The following is a 17,957-nucleotide window of genomic DNA, read 5'->3' as shown; positions in this document are numbered from 1 at the left end:
TTTTCAATGACTGTATATACTGGGAAATTCAATGTTCTTTTTATTTTTAAACATTTTATTTACAAAAAACTAATTTATTCTCGTAAATAAAACTCTTCAAAGGGGTGAGGTTTTTTTTTTTTTTTTTTTGTCTCCATAAACCTGACTTGAGAAGAAGGGAAGGTGTGGATTAGGGCACAGGGAGGGGAAGGGGTGGAGGGCATCAAAGGGAGAGGGGGCAGGGCCACAAGGGGTGGGATGGGGGACGGGGAGAGCAGCAGGTGGAGTGACCCTGGGCGAAGGTGGCTGAAATTTGTCTGGAGTAGCCCTTCCACCACAGAGCCAACAGGCATGTTCCTGGCCAGGACACGACAGAGAGAAGGACAGAGGCAAACAGAGTGACAGGTGGCCCTTCCTTGAGATGAGGTGGAGATATGCACAGGCTACAGCGGGCCAAGAGGAAACAGGAGACGGGAAGACAAAGAGATGCTCAGAGAGGCAGACGCAAGCGGTGGAGAAACTCGGGGGAAGCAAGGACATGACATATACGGGAGGTCGTAGAGGGAGACAAGAAGGACCCAGAGAGAAAACGAGACGGAGAAGCGTCCAAAGGAAACAGAGAGACGGAAACGGTCTGAGGACAGAAAGACGCTGACAAGATGGGGAGAGATGGAGACGACCAGGGAGGGCGCCGCGAGCTGGGCCGCGCGCCCGGCGCTCAGGCCGGGCCCCCGGGCCCCAGCTGGCCCAGGTCGGCCTCAGTGCGGCTCACCCATTCGAGGTAGAGGCCGCACACACGGAACCCCAGCACCTTGGCCGGGAAGACGCCCGCGGAGGCAGTGGAGGCGGCGACTGCGGCGGCCGCGGGTTCGGGCCGGGGCCCGCGGTTCTCGGCCCCCAGCGCGGCCAGCACGGCCTCCACCGCGGCGCCCAGAGCCCGGACCTGGCGCGCCGCGTCCTCCAAACGCCGCAGCAGGCGCAGCGCGCGCGGGTTCAGCTCGCCCTGGAGGCGGCGCACGACGTCCAGCAGCGGCGGAAGCGCGGCCAGCGCCGCGGCGTCCAGCCGCAGGCGCTCGGGCACTGGCAGGCCAGCGTGGCCCGGGGCCGGGTCGCTCAGATCGGCCACCGGCAGCCGCGGGGGCGAGAAGCCGGGCAGCCCGAAGGGGTCTCCCTGGTGCTGCACCTGCGAAGACGAGGCAGTCAGGGCGGCCCCTCGGCTGGGAACTCAGCCCTCCACCGCTCTCCTGGGGCCTCAGTGTCCCCAGTCTCACAAGTGGCACACTGCCAACAGGACGGCTGTGTTTGAGAGAATACAAAACAACAAAAACCACCGTGGACTTTACACAGGGGCCTCTGTTTTCTCATCTACTCCATAGAGATTTAAACGTATCCACTTCTTAAGGTAGTTGTATGCGCGCTAAGAGGCTTAACGCAGGTCCTGACCCATTGGAAGGGCACAAAAAAATGCTACCTCTTTTATTAATGCTATCTTACAGACCCAGGTTCAAATCCTGTTCACCACCACTCACTAGCTGTGCAGTCGGGTGCAAAACCCTTTCCTTCTCTGAGCCTCAATGGTCTCTTCTATAAGACGAGGGACAGTTCTCTGTCCTTCCTTCCTACCAGGGACCTCTTGAGAATCACAGAAGATAGTGCAGGGGCTGAGGCCGTTCGACTCCCTTCCCCATGTTCCCCCACCTCTCCACCTGCTTAACACACAGCCAGGGACTCCATGAGTAACTATCATGAGAATGAACAAATGAAAAGATAAAGGTGATCTGTAATTTGTAAAGATGCTATAACAATACCATTTATCCTTTGCTAACATGTTGCTTCTGGTTCAGGCACTGTGTCTCCTGCTTTAAACACACTATTCCTAATCTTCCCAATAATGGATGTATTGACAATGGTGATGATTTCATAAATGAGGATACTCAGGCTGACCTGTCCCAGGTCATAGATCTAGGAAGGGGCAGAAGCTGGAAGCTGAACCAAGGTTGGTAGGACTACAAACCTAGTTTTATTAGCCTACTATTGCTGTCATAATTATTAAGTTATTATTTCTAATGTTATCATCACTGCCTAAGGTCACCAGTTGGAAGGCTTGTAGTCTATCTGATTCAAAACTACAGGCTCCCTCCACTGCTGCTGCTGCTAAGTCACTTCAGTCGTGTCCGACTCTGTGTGACCCCATAGACGGCAGCACCAGGCTCCCCCGTCCCTGGGGTTCTCCAGGCAAGAACACTGGAGTGGGTTGCCATTTCCTTCTCCAATGCAGGAAAGTGAAAAGTGAAAGTGAAGTCGCTCAGTCGTGTCTGACTCTTCGCGACCCCATGGACTGCAGCCTACCAGGCTCCTCCATCCATGGGATTTTCCAGGCAAGAGTACTGGAGTGGGGTGCCATTGCCTTCTCTGTCCCTCCACTACACCAGAGTAATGTCAACCAAAGATGTTGACAAACCCCCCTCCTCTGTAAAAGTGCCCTCTTGGGATGGCATTTCCCTGCTCTAGATTGAAATGGGCCGTCTGCATAACACAGATAGAAGAGTTCATAGTTCCTCTTATTCAACTGCCTCCTTTGACACCTGGGGAGATCCAGGCTTACAGAGGTGATATGACAAGATCACACAGAGCCTAGAACCTAGGTTTCTGACTCCCAGGCGAAACTTCCCTTCACTGTCTCAGGTTGCCTCTGTCTTAAAGCACCAAGGAGGGACCCTCTATGGAGGGGCATTTGAGGCACAGAGAAAGTCCTCCTCCAATTTGCTGGGTGATGACCAATGGCCAGTTACTGACCCCTCTTGGGAGCCCCAATTTCTGCAGTTGTGAAGAGAGGTTGAGAAAATGAATGGTTAAGGACCCCTTAATCTATACTTCCCCATTTCCCAGGCCCCTGATACTCGCACCCCCCAATCCCACTCACATATTCCTGGAGAAGCTGCTCAGCATATTTGGTGAGGAGGCGGGCAAGGCTGTGTGTCTGTTGGATCTTGGCCTCCAAGTGGGGAAGGGGTGAGGCTGAGGAGTCAGCCTGGGGGTCCTCTGGTGGGAAAAGCAGGGGAGGAATGAGAGCACCCCAACCCCTTGCTTCTTGACCTCTTCTTCCAGGCTCGCTCTTCCTGAACCCAGAGGCTCCACTCTGAATTTTCCAATTTTTAAGCCAGGCAGGCTCTGTCCCATTCCAACTGAGGGAGAATAGGGCACCAGACATTTGCCAAACGGTTGTTCCACCTGAAATGCATTCCCTGTCCCCAAACCATTGTTGAAATCCTATTAAAGCCAAATTCACATACAGCTTCGTCAGTGTAGCCTCCATATACACTGCTTTAAATTAACTTCTTCTTTCTACTAAGGGCCATTAGTTCATACTTCCAAGGTGGTTCTTTTACTGGTTCCTTTATCTAGGAGAATCTGCCTCAGCCTGGGAGCCCTTGGAGGACAGGGCTCACATGTCTCTGTACCTCAGTGATTGTTGGTGGAATTCAGCATCATCAAAGCACAGAACTTCAACTTGAAACGAGCCTTTAAGCTCATTTTACAGATTAGGAGACTGACATCCCATTCCTTCCCAGACGGCCCTACAGTGCAAGACCGTGGGCGGGGCACTGTGCCCCATCAGTGAATCAATAACCCGCCTTAACCATCCTAAGTTAGAGGTTGGCGCTCCGGGAGGAAGACTACATTTCCCAAGATGCCTAGCGCGCATGCCCAGGGCATACTGGGGAATGTAGTCCTGGCCCGGCAACTTCCGCCCCGCCCCCCGCCAGAGTTTGCCCCGCGGGTCCCTATCCTTAACAGCCTCAACTTTCGTCTCTTGTTGTCACTCACCGACCCCTGTGGCCTAAAGACTTCTTCCCCTAACTTTACCCCTCTCTCTGGCTCCCAGTTCTGATTCTTTTCCGATACTCAGGATCCCGGCGTCCTGGTCCAGCCACGACCCCAGTCCTCCCCCAGGGTGTACTCGAACCGGTGATCTATCTCCTGAGCCCAAGTCTCTGAAGGCACAGCCCCAAGCCTCCTCTAAACTCTGGCCCTTGTCCCTTCCCACAGCTCACCCACAACTCACCCGCTCGTTACCTGACACCGCTGCCCTGTTCTCCCCCGCTCAGGCCGCTCCCTTCCCCGACTTAGGGGTGGCGGTGACCCGGACCCCAGCTTCCAGCCCTTCTGACCCCTGGTCCCCGCGGGCGCTCGGCATCCGACCCTTCAGCCCCTTACCCAGACTTCCCTCCCTCCGGCTCATGCTGGCCCCTGGCTGATCCTGGTTCCCTCCACGCCCCCCTTACGAGGGGGGAAGAAGGGGGGAAAAGGGTAGGGGCGTGGCCCGGGCGTAGCCAATCAGGGCTCAGACCCCAACAATCTACCCCCCCCCCCACACCTCCCCCTACCCCACCCCCGCTTTCCCAGGCCGGATTCCTTGGCCCTTAGCTCACCTCTCTGCTCACTCGGCCTAGTCGCTAAGGGGACCTGAGGAGGGCAGCAGGTTGTCTGAAGGGTGGATAGGGACCTCAGGCTTGGGGTGCCCGGGCCTTGGAGGCAGCCCTGAGGTCCGATGGGAGGAGAAGTCTCAGGCTCCGATCTGCGGACCGGGCTGCTTTTCGGAGAAAGCTTGTTGGATGGGGGAGGGGAGGGAGAGGGTAGGAGAGGGCGCAGCTGGCAGGACAGGAATGTGCTGGCCCTTCCTCTTGTCTGGGGGAGGGGAGAGCCGGGTGCTTGAGAGGCCAAGGTGGGGGCCCTCAGGCTTAGACCACACCTGCCAGTACATGCACTCCTGGCCTGTTTCAGATGCCTTCTGCCCTTGCTTTCACAGTCACACCTACTAGGGGACCACTCATTGCACCTGACCAGACCCAGTAAGAGAACTTCTGACACACCCGCATCTGCTGAAGGGTTCTCAAACAGAAACAAGCTTAAAAAGACAGGTACAGGGAGTCATACCCAAAGGTCAACCCACTAACCTGATGCAGAAAAATGCTGTAGGGTCTTTATGCATTTACTTATCCCCACACATGGTTCCCAAGAACCCATTCCGTCCGGGGCTCTGGCACCCAGAAATGATGATCCATTCTTGGTCTCTGGGTCCCTAAGGAGATCACAGTCTGATGGGGTGACCATACACAACAGCATGTAGGGTTTGTGAATGAAGAAATTGGGAAGGAGACCTGTGAGTGTGGGAGTATATTGCCATGAGACAATTGCCAGAATAAAGGAAGAAAGGGATGAACTGGCAGAGGGCACAGCAGGTGAGGCCATCATTCTTATTAACAGAGACTGTTATTGGGTATTTACTGTGTGCAAGCCATTGTTCTAAGAGTTATACACATATTAACTCATTCCCATGTTGTAGTTGAGGAAATAGAGATGTGACTTGTCCAAGGTCACTGGACAAGCAGAGGTAGAATTTTACCGCAACAGTTTGGCTCCAGAAATGTTGACATAACCACCTTCCTATACCTTAATCCCTTTGAACATAGTCACTGGAAAACACACAGACACAGTAGCCACACCCTTGAAATACACACACATAGCCACACAAATTTAGCATGTCTGCTAATAAACACAGCTTCAAACAAAATTAACCAAGACACACTCCGTTTTAAGAAATTTTTCATTCAAGTAGGGAAAAGTGCACACCATCATAAGCGTACAGCTCAACGAATTTTCCAAGAGTAAACATGCCCTGGGAATCAGCACCAGATTCAGAAACAGAGCATGACCCGTTCCCAGAACCCTCCTCTTAGCCCCTCCCAGTCCCATGGGTGACCGCCCGCCTGATTTCTCACACCATTTATTGATGTTGTCGGTTCTGAACTTCATGTAAATGAAATCATACAATGATGTACTTCTGTATCCTACTCCTTTCATGAGACTTGTCTCCGTTGTTGGGGGTAGCAGGACCTCAGCCTTCTTGCTTGGTCCTCCATGGTGTAAACAGGCTCCAATTCATTTTCCACTCCCCTGTCGATGGGTTGTTTCCAGTCTGAGGCTATTACAGAGATATGAACATTCCAGGACAGGCCCCTTGGTACTCATACCCACGCATTTCTGTTGGCTGTTAACGACCTAGAAGTGGAACTGTTGGATCATAGTTTCGCTGAAAAGTCGCCAGCTTTTCGAAGTAGTATCTCTACCAATTTACACTCCCCCAGAAACAAGAGGGATCTAGTTGCCCTACTTCCTCGCCTCCACTTGGTAGGTTTCATCGTTTTCATTTTAGCCGTTCTGGTGGGTGAAGAATCAGTTATATGCAGTGTCAGGCACGTAATTGGCACTCAGACTGTTGAATGAATGGATGAAGGGGTAGTAGAACAGTTTAGAACCTGATAGTCTGGCGAGGGAGACACACACACACAGCGTCCCAGGGACGTCCCCACGCGCAGCGGTCTCACACGGGACATTGACCCTCTCGCGCCCCCTGGCGCCCACGTGGCTTGAACGCACGGCCGCAGCCCCGCCGCGCGCGTCCAGTCGCCCAGCTGCCCCCAACCTGCCTCTCGGCGGCAGGCAGGGGGCGCTGCGCGTCCGGGTGCCCCGAGGGGGCGGGCCCGGTTGGGGCGGGGCCGGCCGACTTCCAGGCCTGGGCTCTGGCCGCCCGCGCCGCCCGGCCGCTCCGGGGACGGGCCGGGGCGGGGCGCGGCGGCAGGAAGCGGGGCGGGGACTCGCGGAGGCGTTGGGGGAGCGAGGGAGGGCGCGACCAACTCCCGGAGGGACGACGGGCTGAGAGAGCGGCGCCCCGGCCTGGCGCCGAGCCTGAGCCCGCCGGACGGGAGGCGGCCCAGCCGCGGGCTCGGCCTGGGCCCCAGCCCCGCCAGCATGGCCGGCCGGACCGTGCGGGCCGAGACCCGGAGCCGGGCCAAGGATGACATCAAGAAGGTGATGGCGACCATCGAGAAGGTCCGGAGATGGTGAGCGCTGCCCCGGGGCCAGGGACGGGACCCGGTGGGCCACTCCTCCCCCAGATAAGTCTACCCCCGCTTCGCCAGCTGTGGCCCCCAGCTGTTAGGTGTGCCGCCCAGCTGCGCGCCGGAGCTGCGGGGCTCTATCTTCCTTCTGGCTACACCCTGGGGTCTACAAAGCGTGTTCCCCAGTCCTGCCCTCCCGAAGCTGGAGCCCCCGTTTATGCCCCGCCCCCTGAAGCTTTGACACTCCTCCCGCGAGTGTGCCCGGGGATCTTCATTGCTAAGGTCCCCAGCCGGCCTCAGAGTCCGAGCTCTCCATGTGTATACCCCAGGGGTCTGCAGAGCCGCGACCCCAAGTCACACTCTCTCTAGAAGCAACCCCCCCCGCCCCCCGCCAATCTGTGCCCTCGGGTTTGCAGGGTTTCTCCAACTATGTCCTCTTAGCAAAAGTGCCCTTCCATCAGGGCATCACCCCCATATCTCGGAGTATCCCCAGATGTGTCCCGCCCCCGGGGTGGCCCTCCCCTCAGGCCTCTCTGACCCAATCCCCCACTGTCCCACAGGGAGAAGCGCTGGGTGACTGTGGGCGACACTTCCCTTCGTATCTTCAAGTGGGTGCCAGTGGTGGACCCCCAGGAGGAGGTGAGCAAGTCCCCCCACTCCCCCCACCCCCGTCCCAGGCCCTTCTTCTGTGTAACCTCGGGCAAGCCCCTCCCAACCCTGGCCTCCACCTCCAGTCTCCACTCAGAGCTCAAATGCAGGAGCACAGACAGATGTTAACAATTAATAGCAACTCCTCCTCTTCCCCTCCCCCCCGACCAGACCTCGGTCCCCTGCTGCCCTCACCTCCCCGGTTCAAGAACTAACCCAGCGTGCACAACCTGTCACCTCATGCAGGGCCTTCCGCTTCTCTCTGCCTCAGTTTCTTTATTTGCACAGTGGGGGCTTGGCAAGTGCTAACCAGAAAGCTGCCTCTGACCCTTAGCCCTCTAACCCCCAGGAGCGCCGGAGGGCAGGTGGAGGGGCAGAGAGATCCCGAGGCCGGGAGCGGAGGGGCAGGGGCGCCAGTCCCCGAGGGGGCGGCCCTCTCATCCTGCTGGATCTCAATGGTAGGTAGGAATGCTGGGATGTGGGGGCTGTGGGCATTAAGGGAGGGGACTGGGGCCTCAAGCCCAACCCTTTCGGCTTTTTCCCCCACAGATGAGAACAGTAACCAGAGTTTCCATTCAGAAGGCTCTCTGCAGAAGGGCACGGAGCCCAGCCCTGGGGGCACCCCCCAGCCCAGCCGCCCTGTGTCACCTGCTGGACCACCGGAAGGGGTCCCAGAGGATGCTCAGCCCCCACAGCTGGGCCAGGAGAGAGGTAGGACCAGGCGCCTCGCAGGAGCCCTCTCTTCTGAGCCCTCTCCCCTCCAAAGTGGGAGCCACCAGCTTGCCCCTCTGCCAGCCCTTCCTCCTAAGATGCTTCCCTGAGTTCTGTGGAAAGTCACCGCCCTTCCTCTAGGGACAGTCTCTCCTTCTCTGGCTTCTTAGCTTCTGTGGATAACTTATCACTGTCTGAGATTTTCATGTAGATTTAGCTTTGTACTAGTTAAATAGCTTTCTTTCCCACATCATGTCAGCTTCCTGACTGTTGGGCCCACGTTGACCTTGTTCACTGGTGTTATCCTCAGAACACCATGGAACACATAGTAGGTGCTCAATAAGTATTTGCTGGGCCTTCCCTGGTGGCTCAGTCCATCGGGTCTCAAAGAGTCAGACATGATTGGTGACTGAACAACAGCAGCCCTGTTAGCTCAGCTGGTGAAGACTCCGCTTCCAGTGCAGGAGACCCTGGTTCAATTCCTGGGTCAGGAAGATCCCCTGGAGAAGGAAATGACAACCCACTCCAGTATCCTTGCCAGGATAATCTCCTGGACAGACCGGTGGGCTACAGTCCATGGGATCCCCAAGAGTTGGACACGACTGAACATGCATGCACGATAAAATAATTGTGATAATCATGAGTGATTAATAATAAGTGGTAATATAACTGCTAATATTTACTGAGCTAAGCGCTTTCCATGTTTTATCTCATTTAATCTTCACTACAACCCTATGAGGGTTATGATCTCTATTTATAGACGAGAAACCAAAACTCAGAGAGTTTAAGTAAGTTACCTAAGCACACATAGCCAATGAGCTAGGATCTTGGGCATGAGTCCTCCTCATGTGTCTTCCCCTAGAGTCAGTCCCCTGTCTGGTCAGATTCACTTCCCCCGTGCGTTTGCCTTCCCCTGCCTCCCCAGCTTTGTCATCTCTCCCACCCACACCTGGCTCCAGCCTCTGGGATCTCCCCTCCTCCAGTCGTACCCCCAGTAAGCACAAGTTTGACAAGGTTCTTTTCCTGCAGCAAAGCCTTCAGTGACTCTCTATGCCTTTGACTCCTCAGCCTGGCACTCGGGGCCCTTCATGAACTGTCCCCTGCTGACTTCATTGTTCCCATAGAAGAACACCCTGATTTGGGCCTATGTTCCATGTCTAGATAATACCACACACTTTTGTACCTGTACTAATATAAAAACAATAATTCACATTTATCGAGCACTTACTCTGTGCCAGGCCCTGTGCTAATGGCTTTTCCTGTCTCATTTAATCCTTACAACAGTCTTGTGTGGTAATTACTATGCATGTGGTGTAGTCACTCAGTCGTATCTAACTCTTTGCGACCCTTTAGACTTTAGCCCACCAGACTCCTCTGTCCATGGGGATTCTCCAGGCAAGAATACTGGAATGGGTGGCCATGTCCTCCTCCAGGGGATCTTCCCCACCCAGGAATTGAACCGGCATCTCCTGTGCCTCCTGCTTTACAAGCAGATTCTTTACCCACTAAGCCATCAGGGAGCCCAGTCATTACTAGAATCATCCCCATTTTACAGACAGGAAAACAGGCTTAGAGAAATAAAGTTACTTGCCCAAGGTCAGAATTTTAACCCAAGTAGTCCAACCCCAGGCTTCCCAGATGGCTCACTGGTAAAGAACCCAACTGCCAATGCAGGAGACATAAAGAGACATGGGTTTGATCCCTGAGTCAGGAAGATCCCCTGAATGGGGGCATGGCAGCCCACTCCAGTATTCTTGCCTGGAGAATCCCATGGACAGAGGAACCTGGTAGGCTACAGTCCATAGGGTCGCACTAAGTCAGACACAAGTGAAGTGACTTAGCACCCACGCACACACGCCCGGAATCCAACACCCAGATCTGTGCTTGCCAAGCTTCTGTTGCCTCTACCTGAAATGTACTCCAGCTCCGCATTTGTCTACCTGATCAAATCTACTCACCTGTCAAGATCCCACCTACATGTCCTTCCTGCGTTTTCTTTCTGGGTTGCAGCCAGGGATCTGGCTCCCCACTCAGTGCTCCCACAGCCCACAGGCTTATGTGACTCGTGGGTTTCCCTCCTGGTCTCTGCAGTGGCTCAGGGAACGTCTGTTAATTTCATGTTTCAGATCCTGGGGGCATACCTGCGGGCAGCACGGATGAACCCCCCATGTTGACCAAGGAGGAGCCTGTTCCAGAATTGTTGGAGGCTGAGGTGAGAGTGGCCACCTGGACTCCCAGGTCTTGGAGGGAGTGGGGAGCTGTGGGGTCACTAAAAGCTTGAGGGCTGCACTCTTGAGGTCAAGGTGGGAAATGTAGGCCTTGGATACAGCTAAAGGCTGGGTTCTTGGGACTGAAAAGAAAAGGGTGTTTTAGAAACAAAATCCTACAGGCTGGATGGGGGCTAACTTGAGACCATTAAAAACCTGAAAAGATCGTGGTGCACCTTCAAGTTTTTTTTTTTAATCCTAAGTATGTAACTTAGCTTTAAAAAGTCTCCCACAAACTTCTGACTTTTCCTACAAGGACTACCGTGTAATACGTTTTCCAGAATTATCAACTTCTTTCCCCCAAAACAGTGTTGTTGTTTTCCTGCGCCTTATTATTCTGCTTCCCAGGTGGCGCTAGCGGTAAGGAACCCACCTGCCAATGCAGGAGACATAAGAGATCTGGGTTCGATCCCTGAGTCGGGAAGATCCCCTGGAGGAGGGCATGGCAACCCACTCCAGTATTCCTGCCTGGAGAACCCCATGGACAGAGGAGCCTGGTGGGCTGTAGTCCATAGGGTTGCACAGAGTCGGACACAACTGAAGCGACTTAGCATACACACACTTTGCGTCCTGGGGCCCCAGCCCTTGGCTAGACTCCCGAGTCCGGGAAGGGAGTGGAGTGGAGGCTTTGGAGAAGGCAGGGCTAGGAGCCTGCACTCTTGGGTTGGGGTGGAGCTCACGCCTGTCCACCCTTCCTCTCCAGGCCCCTGAAGCTTACCCCGTCTTTGAGCCCGTGCCATCTGTCCCTGAGGCAGCCCAGGGTGATCCCGAGGACTCGGAGGGCGCCCCCCCACTCAAGCGCATCTACCCAAATGCCCCTGACCCCTGAGAAGCCGGCCTGCCTGTCCTGTCGCCCCGGGGGCCCCTTTGGCTTTTTACAAATAAAGACCCTTTTGTAATTTTGTGTCATGTCGTTTCCCCGTCAGGGCTGGGGAGGGTCTTTGGAGACAGTTTTGTCTCATGCTCCAATTCTCAGAGGGGGTCACTGAGGCTCTAAGAGGATCTACCTATAGCTACACCCTGAGTCAGACATGGAAGGGGGGTTCGAGCCAGGACCCTGCCTCCCCTACCCTCTCTCCACTCTGTCTTGTCCCCCTTACCTTTGACCCTGCCTTTGGCTGTCCTGCTCTTGGGAATCCCCAGGACCCCTTTTCTTCCTGCTCAGCCCTGCCCAGGCCCAGCAATTACCAAAGCTCTGGGCTGCTAGGAGTGTGAGTCCCATTCACACACAGGAACATGGAGGCCCCGAGGGATTTTGGGGCCTGCGATGACCCAACATGTTCCCTGCCCTGAGGAAGCTACAGTCTGGTGCCTCCCTGCCTCTGGTCAGCCATTCCTCCGTGGACCCCTGCCCACATTCCTAGTGGAATCTTCCTTGTCCTCATCTCAATGGCCACCTCTTCCAGGAAGCCTTCCCTGACTGCAGGCTTAGTTTCTCCCACCGTTTGGGCCCCCACACCACCACCCCGTGTGTTTCTCTCCCTTTGTCTCAGTATTGATCAGGGTGTTGGGGGACAGTAGGTTTGTACATCTGTCTCATCCACTAGGCTGTGGGCCGCTGAGAGCAGAACTTGGTCCCAGCCATGCCTAACAGCACACTGGGCATAGAACAATCATAGTAACTATTTGATGAATGAATGAATGAGCTGAGGCTTTCCAGGAAGGCTTCTCTGAGGAGGTGGCACGTGAGCTGGACTCTGAGCCATGCACCTCAGCATGGTATATCTGAAGTCAGAAGTCCTGGCTCTGTTACTCACTAGCCCTATGGCTCTATGCTGGGCTCCTTTCCCTCTCTGAGCTGTAGTTTGTTCATCTGAGCAATGGGGACAATAGCTAGGCCTCATCTGCTGCAGTGGTTTGTGAGAACCTTCAAATAACGTAAGAAACCTTCACTCTATGTCTGCCAGAGAGTCAGAGTCAGAGTCCTGTTTTTAACAAACGAGGAGACTGAGGTTCAGAGAAGACCACATTGAAACTTTAAAGAACTTTTTAAAAAATTTCAGGGTATTTCCTGATAGCAGCTGAAGTAGTAATACTATTTGAGCCGGGCTGGCCAGGGGAGCCAGGTGTGCAGTGATGTGGTGTATTCATTTTTTGTTGTCGCCTAACAAATTATCACAATTTTAGTAGCTTAAAACAACACAGATTTATTACCTTAGCATTCTGGAGGACAGATTTCCAAAATTACTCTCAGTGGGTTAAAATAAAAGTGTCAGCAGGGGCTCATTCCTTCCAGGGCCTATAGGGGAGAATGTGCTTGCCTTTTCCGGCTTCTGCAGTCCACCTGCAAGTCTTGTGGCCCCTGCTGCATCTTCAAATCCATTAGCAAGAGTAGCATCCTCCAAACTTCCTTTCTCTCTCTGCTTCCGTTGTCACCTTTTCTTCTCTGACTCTCCTGCCTCCCTCTATTAAAGACTCTGGTCCTACGGGATAATCTAGGATAATCTTACCATCTCAAGATTCTTAATGTAATCACATCAGCAGAATCTTATTTGCCATGTAAAGTAACATCGTCACAGGTTCCAGAGATAGGGCATGGACATCTTTGGAGGGCCATGCATGTGGTAATAATCTCAACCGTTTTGGGGATGTGTGGGTCATCTCATGTATCACCCCATGGGGTAACCAGAGTGCTCTGTAAAGTGCTTTGTATGGATTAGTACAGTATTAAGGCTCAGAATTGGGTTTGAATCTCAGCATTTCCATTCATTCTCTCTATGACCTTGAGCAAGTGATGTAACCTCTCTGTGCCTCAGTTGTTTTATCTGTACAGTGGAGATAATAGTAATATCAGCCTGGTGAGATGATTGTGAGGATTAAATGAAGGGATATATGGAGAAAGAGTTCTCGGCTTGGTCCATAGTAAGTGCTCAATAAATGGCTTTTGTTAGCCCATGTTATAGATGAGAATGTTCAGCAGTAGGGGTAGAGGGCAGAGACTCACTTGCCAGTGAGACTGGGAAAGAAGTTATTTCCAAGTAGCCTTGAAAGGCTAAAGTTTGAGTCTCCCCCATTCCTATCCTTCTCCTGGCCCAAGGCCTCAGGCTCTGGGCATCTGTCCCTTGGCCCAAGCCTGCCTGCACCCTTTCTGTAGTCTACTCTGTAACTACTCTGTAACTTTAAAAGCCACCTCTTCCATAGGCATACCCCTGATCATCCCCTTGCCATGCCCTCCCTGCCCCCTCCCCACGTCCACACTCTCTTTTTGGAAATTCTTCACCCTTGGCTCTTGGGCCCTAGCCTCCAGTGCCCCACCATTCTTTTCCTCTATGTCATTCTCTCCTTTTCCTAACCCCTAAAATATCCCTCATGAACATTTCCTGACCTAGCTCTTTTCTTCATAAAGACTCTGCTTGAATTAAGGTTCCCAAGTCTCTGTCTTCAAGTCATGCTCCCACCTCCAGACTCAGGGCCACGTACCTTCAAGGCATCTCCCCTGGGATGCCCCACAGGTCCTCAGCCTCATCCTCCTCCCAGCTTGTTCCCAGCATGCCTCCCTGGGGTTCCCCAGAAATGGCCCACAGTCCCAGGAGTTGGCTAAGGTGGGAGCACCCAGGTGTCAGAGTCAACATTCGATGAGGCACTCTGTCTCATGAAGTCTCTGTTCTAAATAATCTTCCCACCTTCTGGCCCTTTGTTTTGAGGGTGCTTCTCAGTGAGTTTCTCTGCTTTGCTTTTGCCCATCACCCATCCATTGTCTACTCAGCTGCTAATTATAGCAACATATATTTATTGTGCGCTTACTGTTTGCCTGGCACTATTCTAGGCTCTGGGGATACAGCATGGACTTAATGGAAAATAAATCTTTGCTTTCATGGACCTTATCTTCAGTAAATTAGATCTTATGTAGAAAATTATAAGTACTTTAGAAAAAATAGAGTAAGGGAGGTGGGGAAAGAGGAGACTACAATTGTGAAATCAGAAATTCAGGGGAGGCCTTATGGAGGAGATATTTGATGAAAAGTTTGAAAGAAGTAAAGGGGAGAGCTTTGTGCTTACCTGGGTGAAGAACATTCCAGAAAGAGGGAATAGCCAGTGCAAAGGCCCTGAGAGGGCACATGGCTGGAAATGAGATCAGTGCCTCTGGAGTGGAGGGATGGAAGGAGAGAGGGGTGGGAAGTGAGGTCGGGTCAGGTAGGGCCACAGAGGCAAGTCAGTCACATAATGTGTCATTCAAACTTATAATAGGATAAAAGGAGATGTATTGAGTTTGCCAATAAGTTTGAGTTTTTCCATAATGTTACAGATTATGAATCTTACCCAAATGAATTTTTTGGCCAACCCAGTATTAACAGTTATACCCAGATAACAGATGCAACCTGGGATAACTAGAGTGTAAGGTCATCCTTCTTGGAGGCCATTGTGAGGACCTGGCTTTCACTGTCGCTGAGATGAAAAACCATTGAAGGGGTGTGAGCAGAGCAATAACATGATCAGATTTAGAGGATTTTTTTCCTCAATATTTTATTATATAGAGTTTTAAAGTTTACAGCAAAATTGGAAGACTTGTACAGGTAAAACTGATAACACCTACCACCTAGGTGCTCTAACATTTTACTATCTTTGCTGTACCACATATCCTTATCCACCCATCCATCCATCTTTCTTATTTTCTTTATACATTTCAAAATAAGCTGCACAAAATGGCATACTTCCCTCTCAACACTTCGGCATATATGTCAATTAAAGTCCAGTGTTGAGTCCAGGTTTTTCTTTTCCTTTGAGGCAAACTATCCATATAGCAAAATGCACAGGTGTTAACTGTGCTTCAGTGTTTCAACAAATATATAATCTGCATAATTAAGCCCTTATCAACGACATCACTGTCTCCCCCTGGAATGTTTCCTGTTGGCTCTTCCTTGTCCCCAACTCCCTAGAGGCAGCACCATTCTAATTTTGTTTTTGATTAGGTTAACCTGTTCTTGAACTTCACATGCATGGAATTTTATAGTAGGCACTCCTTGGTGTCTGTTTTCTTTCATTCAGCATAATGTTTTTGAGAGTCGTCCACACTGTTGCTTGAATCAGTGGTTTGTTCCTTCCTATTGCTGGGTTATAGGCTGTACACTTGGCTTTGACCGGGAGTGCTCTGCCGGTCAAAGACAGCAGATGGTTCCTAGTCCTCTCGCTGTTTCTAGCTCCCTGTACAAGTATGTCAAGGCTGGCACTCAGAACCCTGGATAAGGGCATCACAGAGAGATGGATAGCCTTTTCTCAGGGCCCTTTCTAGAATATCTGGGGGCATCCGTCCCCAGACAGAACTATATCAGAGGTAGAATCTAGGGTGACCAAGCATTCTGGTTTGCCCAGGACTTTCCGCTATGTTAGCCCTTCAAGTGCCATTCCCAGGAATCCCTCAGTCCTTGGCAAGCTGGGATGGTTGGTCACCCTAGCAGGATCCCACCACTGCCCCTTGAGGCCCAGGCCCTTCCTCACTACACACTACACGTCCTTCCTTCTAAGGGCTGATTTTCCTTATACTCCAAACCGTTCTGCTTCTCCCTAGCTCTAAAACTTCACTTGGCTCCCCCGGGCTTTGTCTGGCAACCCAAAGGATATCCTCAGCCTACAGCAGTGGTTGTTGGAACCACCTGGGAACTTTTGATGCCTAGCTTCTAGCCCCAGACATTTTCAGTGGTATAGGGCACAACTTGGGCATCAGCTCCACAGGTGATGCTGATATCCTGCAAAGTTTGGGAACCAGTGGCCTGTGGCTAGGACTTCCCTTGACTTACATGGTACTGAACGTGTTGCCAGCACTTAAAATCAAGTGATTTCATATAAAAATCTGGACTCCCGGCCTCCTTTGACAAAGCAGATGCTCCGAGACTTAGAGTCTGCTAACAAGGATGGTCATCACCCAGGGGAGCAGAGGGCTGGCTGCCCATGGAGGCAGAGCATGTGCTCTTCAGTCCCCGCAGTCCCCATCACCCCTCCATGCCTTGCTCTGCTTGTTCGTGCTCACTTGCATGGCCAGCAGGCCAGTTTGAACTCTCCAGCCTGGTCCTTGCTCACCTCCTCAGCCTCTTCGTTTCTTCTTCCAGGGTGCTTACCTCATTCCTGACCTGCCATGTGGGCCTCGTGGTCCTCTTTCCCACCTACCTTTGCCCATGCAGTTCTCCCATCAAACTCCTTATTGTGGCAGACCAGGCCCTGCTCAATATGGCCCTGCTCTCGCTTGGGCTTCCCTGGTGGCTCAGCTGGTAAAGAATCCACCTGCAATGTGGAAGACCTGGGTTCGATCCCTGGGTTGGGAAGATCCCCTGGAGAAGGAACAGCTACCCACTCCAGTATTCTGGCCTGGAGAACTCCATGGACTCTATAGTCCATGGGGTCCCAAAAAGTTGGACACAACTGAGCGACTTTCACTCACTCACCTCTCTCACCCCTCTGCCTGAGCTCTCTACCATCTGACCCATGAACACACAGAAGCTGACCAAACTAGTTCTCATCTTAGCCCTTGCTCTTCCCTCTGCTAGAGAAACCCTTCGCTTCCTCCTCTTCTCTTTCTTCCTGGCCAATGCCTACCTATCTTTCAGGCCTTGGCTTAGCACTCACCTCCTTCAGGGAGGTTCTCTGATCCTCAGAGTAGGTCAGGTTCTGGGTTAGTCACCATACTTCCTCTTTCACTTGACATCTCACTTCCTGTGCTAAAGTAAGGCCACGTTGTTCATTTCTGTTGCAGGGCCTTCTGTAGTGATTGGTAAGTAGTAGGTGTTTGTTAGTGATCAGTGAATGAAAGACCATCTCCCTTTCTCCATTGGTAAATCCTACTCCTTTTCCTGTTACATTTCTACTATAGCATTCAACTCTGTTCTCTTGGAGACCCATAACTTTACTGAGATCAAATGATCCATTGAGTTTAAGCTCAGGTCCTTCTCACAGTGGGCTCAGAGGGTCCCAAACCCATCCTGTGATTGTTTGCCCAGTTTCAGAATGCATATCTGGAATTGGCATACTTAGCAATGGGTAGACTCTCCAAGTCAGTTGAAGGCAGGGCTGTAACTGGTTGGTGACCCCCAGCTCCCTGCACAGGGCAAGTGCAAGGGCAGAGCACAATAACTTACTCTGTTCTCTTGTATTTGTCTGTTGGCAATGACTTTTCTGCCTGTCCCCTCCTTTGTTGCGCCAGTCAGCTCTGGGATGCAGCTGTGGTGATGTGAAGGGTTCAGGACACAGCATAGGAATGGAGGTATTCTGGATTCAGGTGATTGGTACTGTGTGATCTTGGGCAAGTCATTTCCCTATCTAGACCTTAGTTGTCTCATCTGAAACATGGAGCCAATATTATCTTTTCCGTATACAGTAAGTCCCCTACATGAGAACCTTCAAGTTGCGAACTTTCCATGATGCAAACATGTTCGTATGTCCAGTCACGTAAGTTAGTTCACGTGTCTGGTGTACACTGTCACGCGCATCTTCTACAAGTGGTTGTGCTTTTGTGTATTTT

The 17,957-nt window shown here is 52.3% G+C and overlaps 2 protein-coding genes across 4 annotated transcripts; one reads left to right on the top strand and one right to left on the bottom strand.

Annotated features, from left to right (window-relative positions):
* Positions 1-149: 149 nt before the first annotated feature.
* On the bottom strand, positions 150-4,294 carry CTF1 (cardiotrophin 1). Of its 3 annotated transcripts, none has more exons than XM_055562128.1 (3): positions 4,198-4,238; positions 2,903-3,021; positions 150-1,162 (listed from the first exon to the last, which is right to left on the bottom strand). In XM_055562128.1, exons 1-3 carry the CDS (start codon positions 4,220-4,222, stop codon positions 698-700), a joined length of 609 nt encoding a protein of 202 aa, XP_055418103.1. In that variant the 5' UTR covers positions 4,223-4,238; the 3' UTR covers positions 150-697. The 3 variants fall into 3 exon arrangements, 2 of the variants coding, with proteins under 2 accessions (XP_055418103.1, XP_055418102.1); XR_008707591.1 differs by having other exon boundaries at positions 1,148-1,162; positions 4,057-4,294; XM_055562127.1 differs by having other exon boundaries at positions 2,903-4,294.
* A 2,253-nt stretch (positions 4,295-6,547) lies between these two features.
* On the top strand, positions 6,548-11,406 carry BCL7C (BAF chromatin remodeling complex subunit BCL7C). Its single transcript, XM_055562028.1, has 6 exons — positions 6,548-6,884; positions 7,442-7,520; positions 7,879-7,987; positions 8,079-8,240; positions 10,367-10,452; positions 11,211-11,406. The coding sequence occupies exons 1-6, from the start codon at positions 6,793-6,795 to the stop codon at positions 11,334-11,336; spliced, it is 654 nt and encodes a 217-aa protein (XP_055418003.1). The 5' UTR covers positions 6,548-6,792; the 3' UTR covers positions 11,337-11,406.
* Positions 11,407-17,957: the final 6,551 nt, after the last annotated feature.

This window comes from Bubalus kerabau, chromosome 23 (assembly GCF_029407905.1).
Source record: "Bubalus kerabau isolate K-KA32 ecotype Philippines breed swamp buffalo chromosome 23, PCC_UOA_SB_1v2, whole genome shotgun sequence".
In the NCBI taxonomy this organism is placed as follows: domain Eukaryota; kingdom Metazoa; phylum Chordata; class Mammalia; order Artiodactyla; family Bovidae; genus Bubalus; species Bubalus kerabau.
The sequence above is the reverse complement of the archived record's forward strand: the minus strand, read 5'-3'. Positions and strand labels throughout refer to the sequence as shown.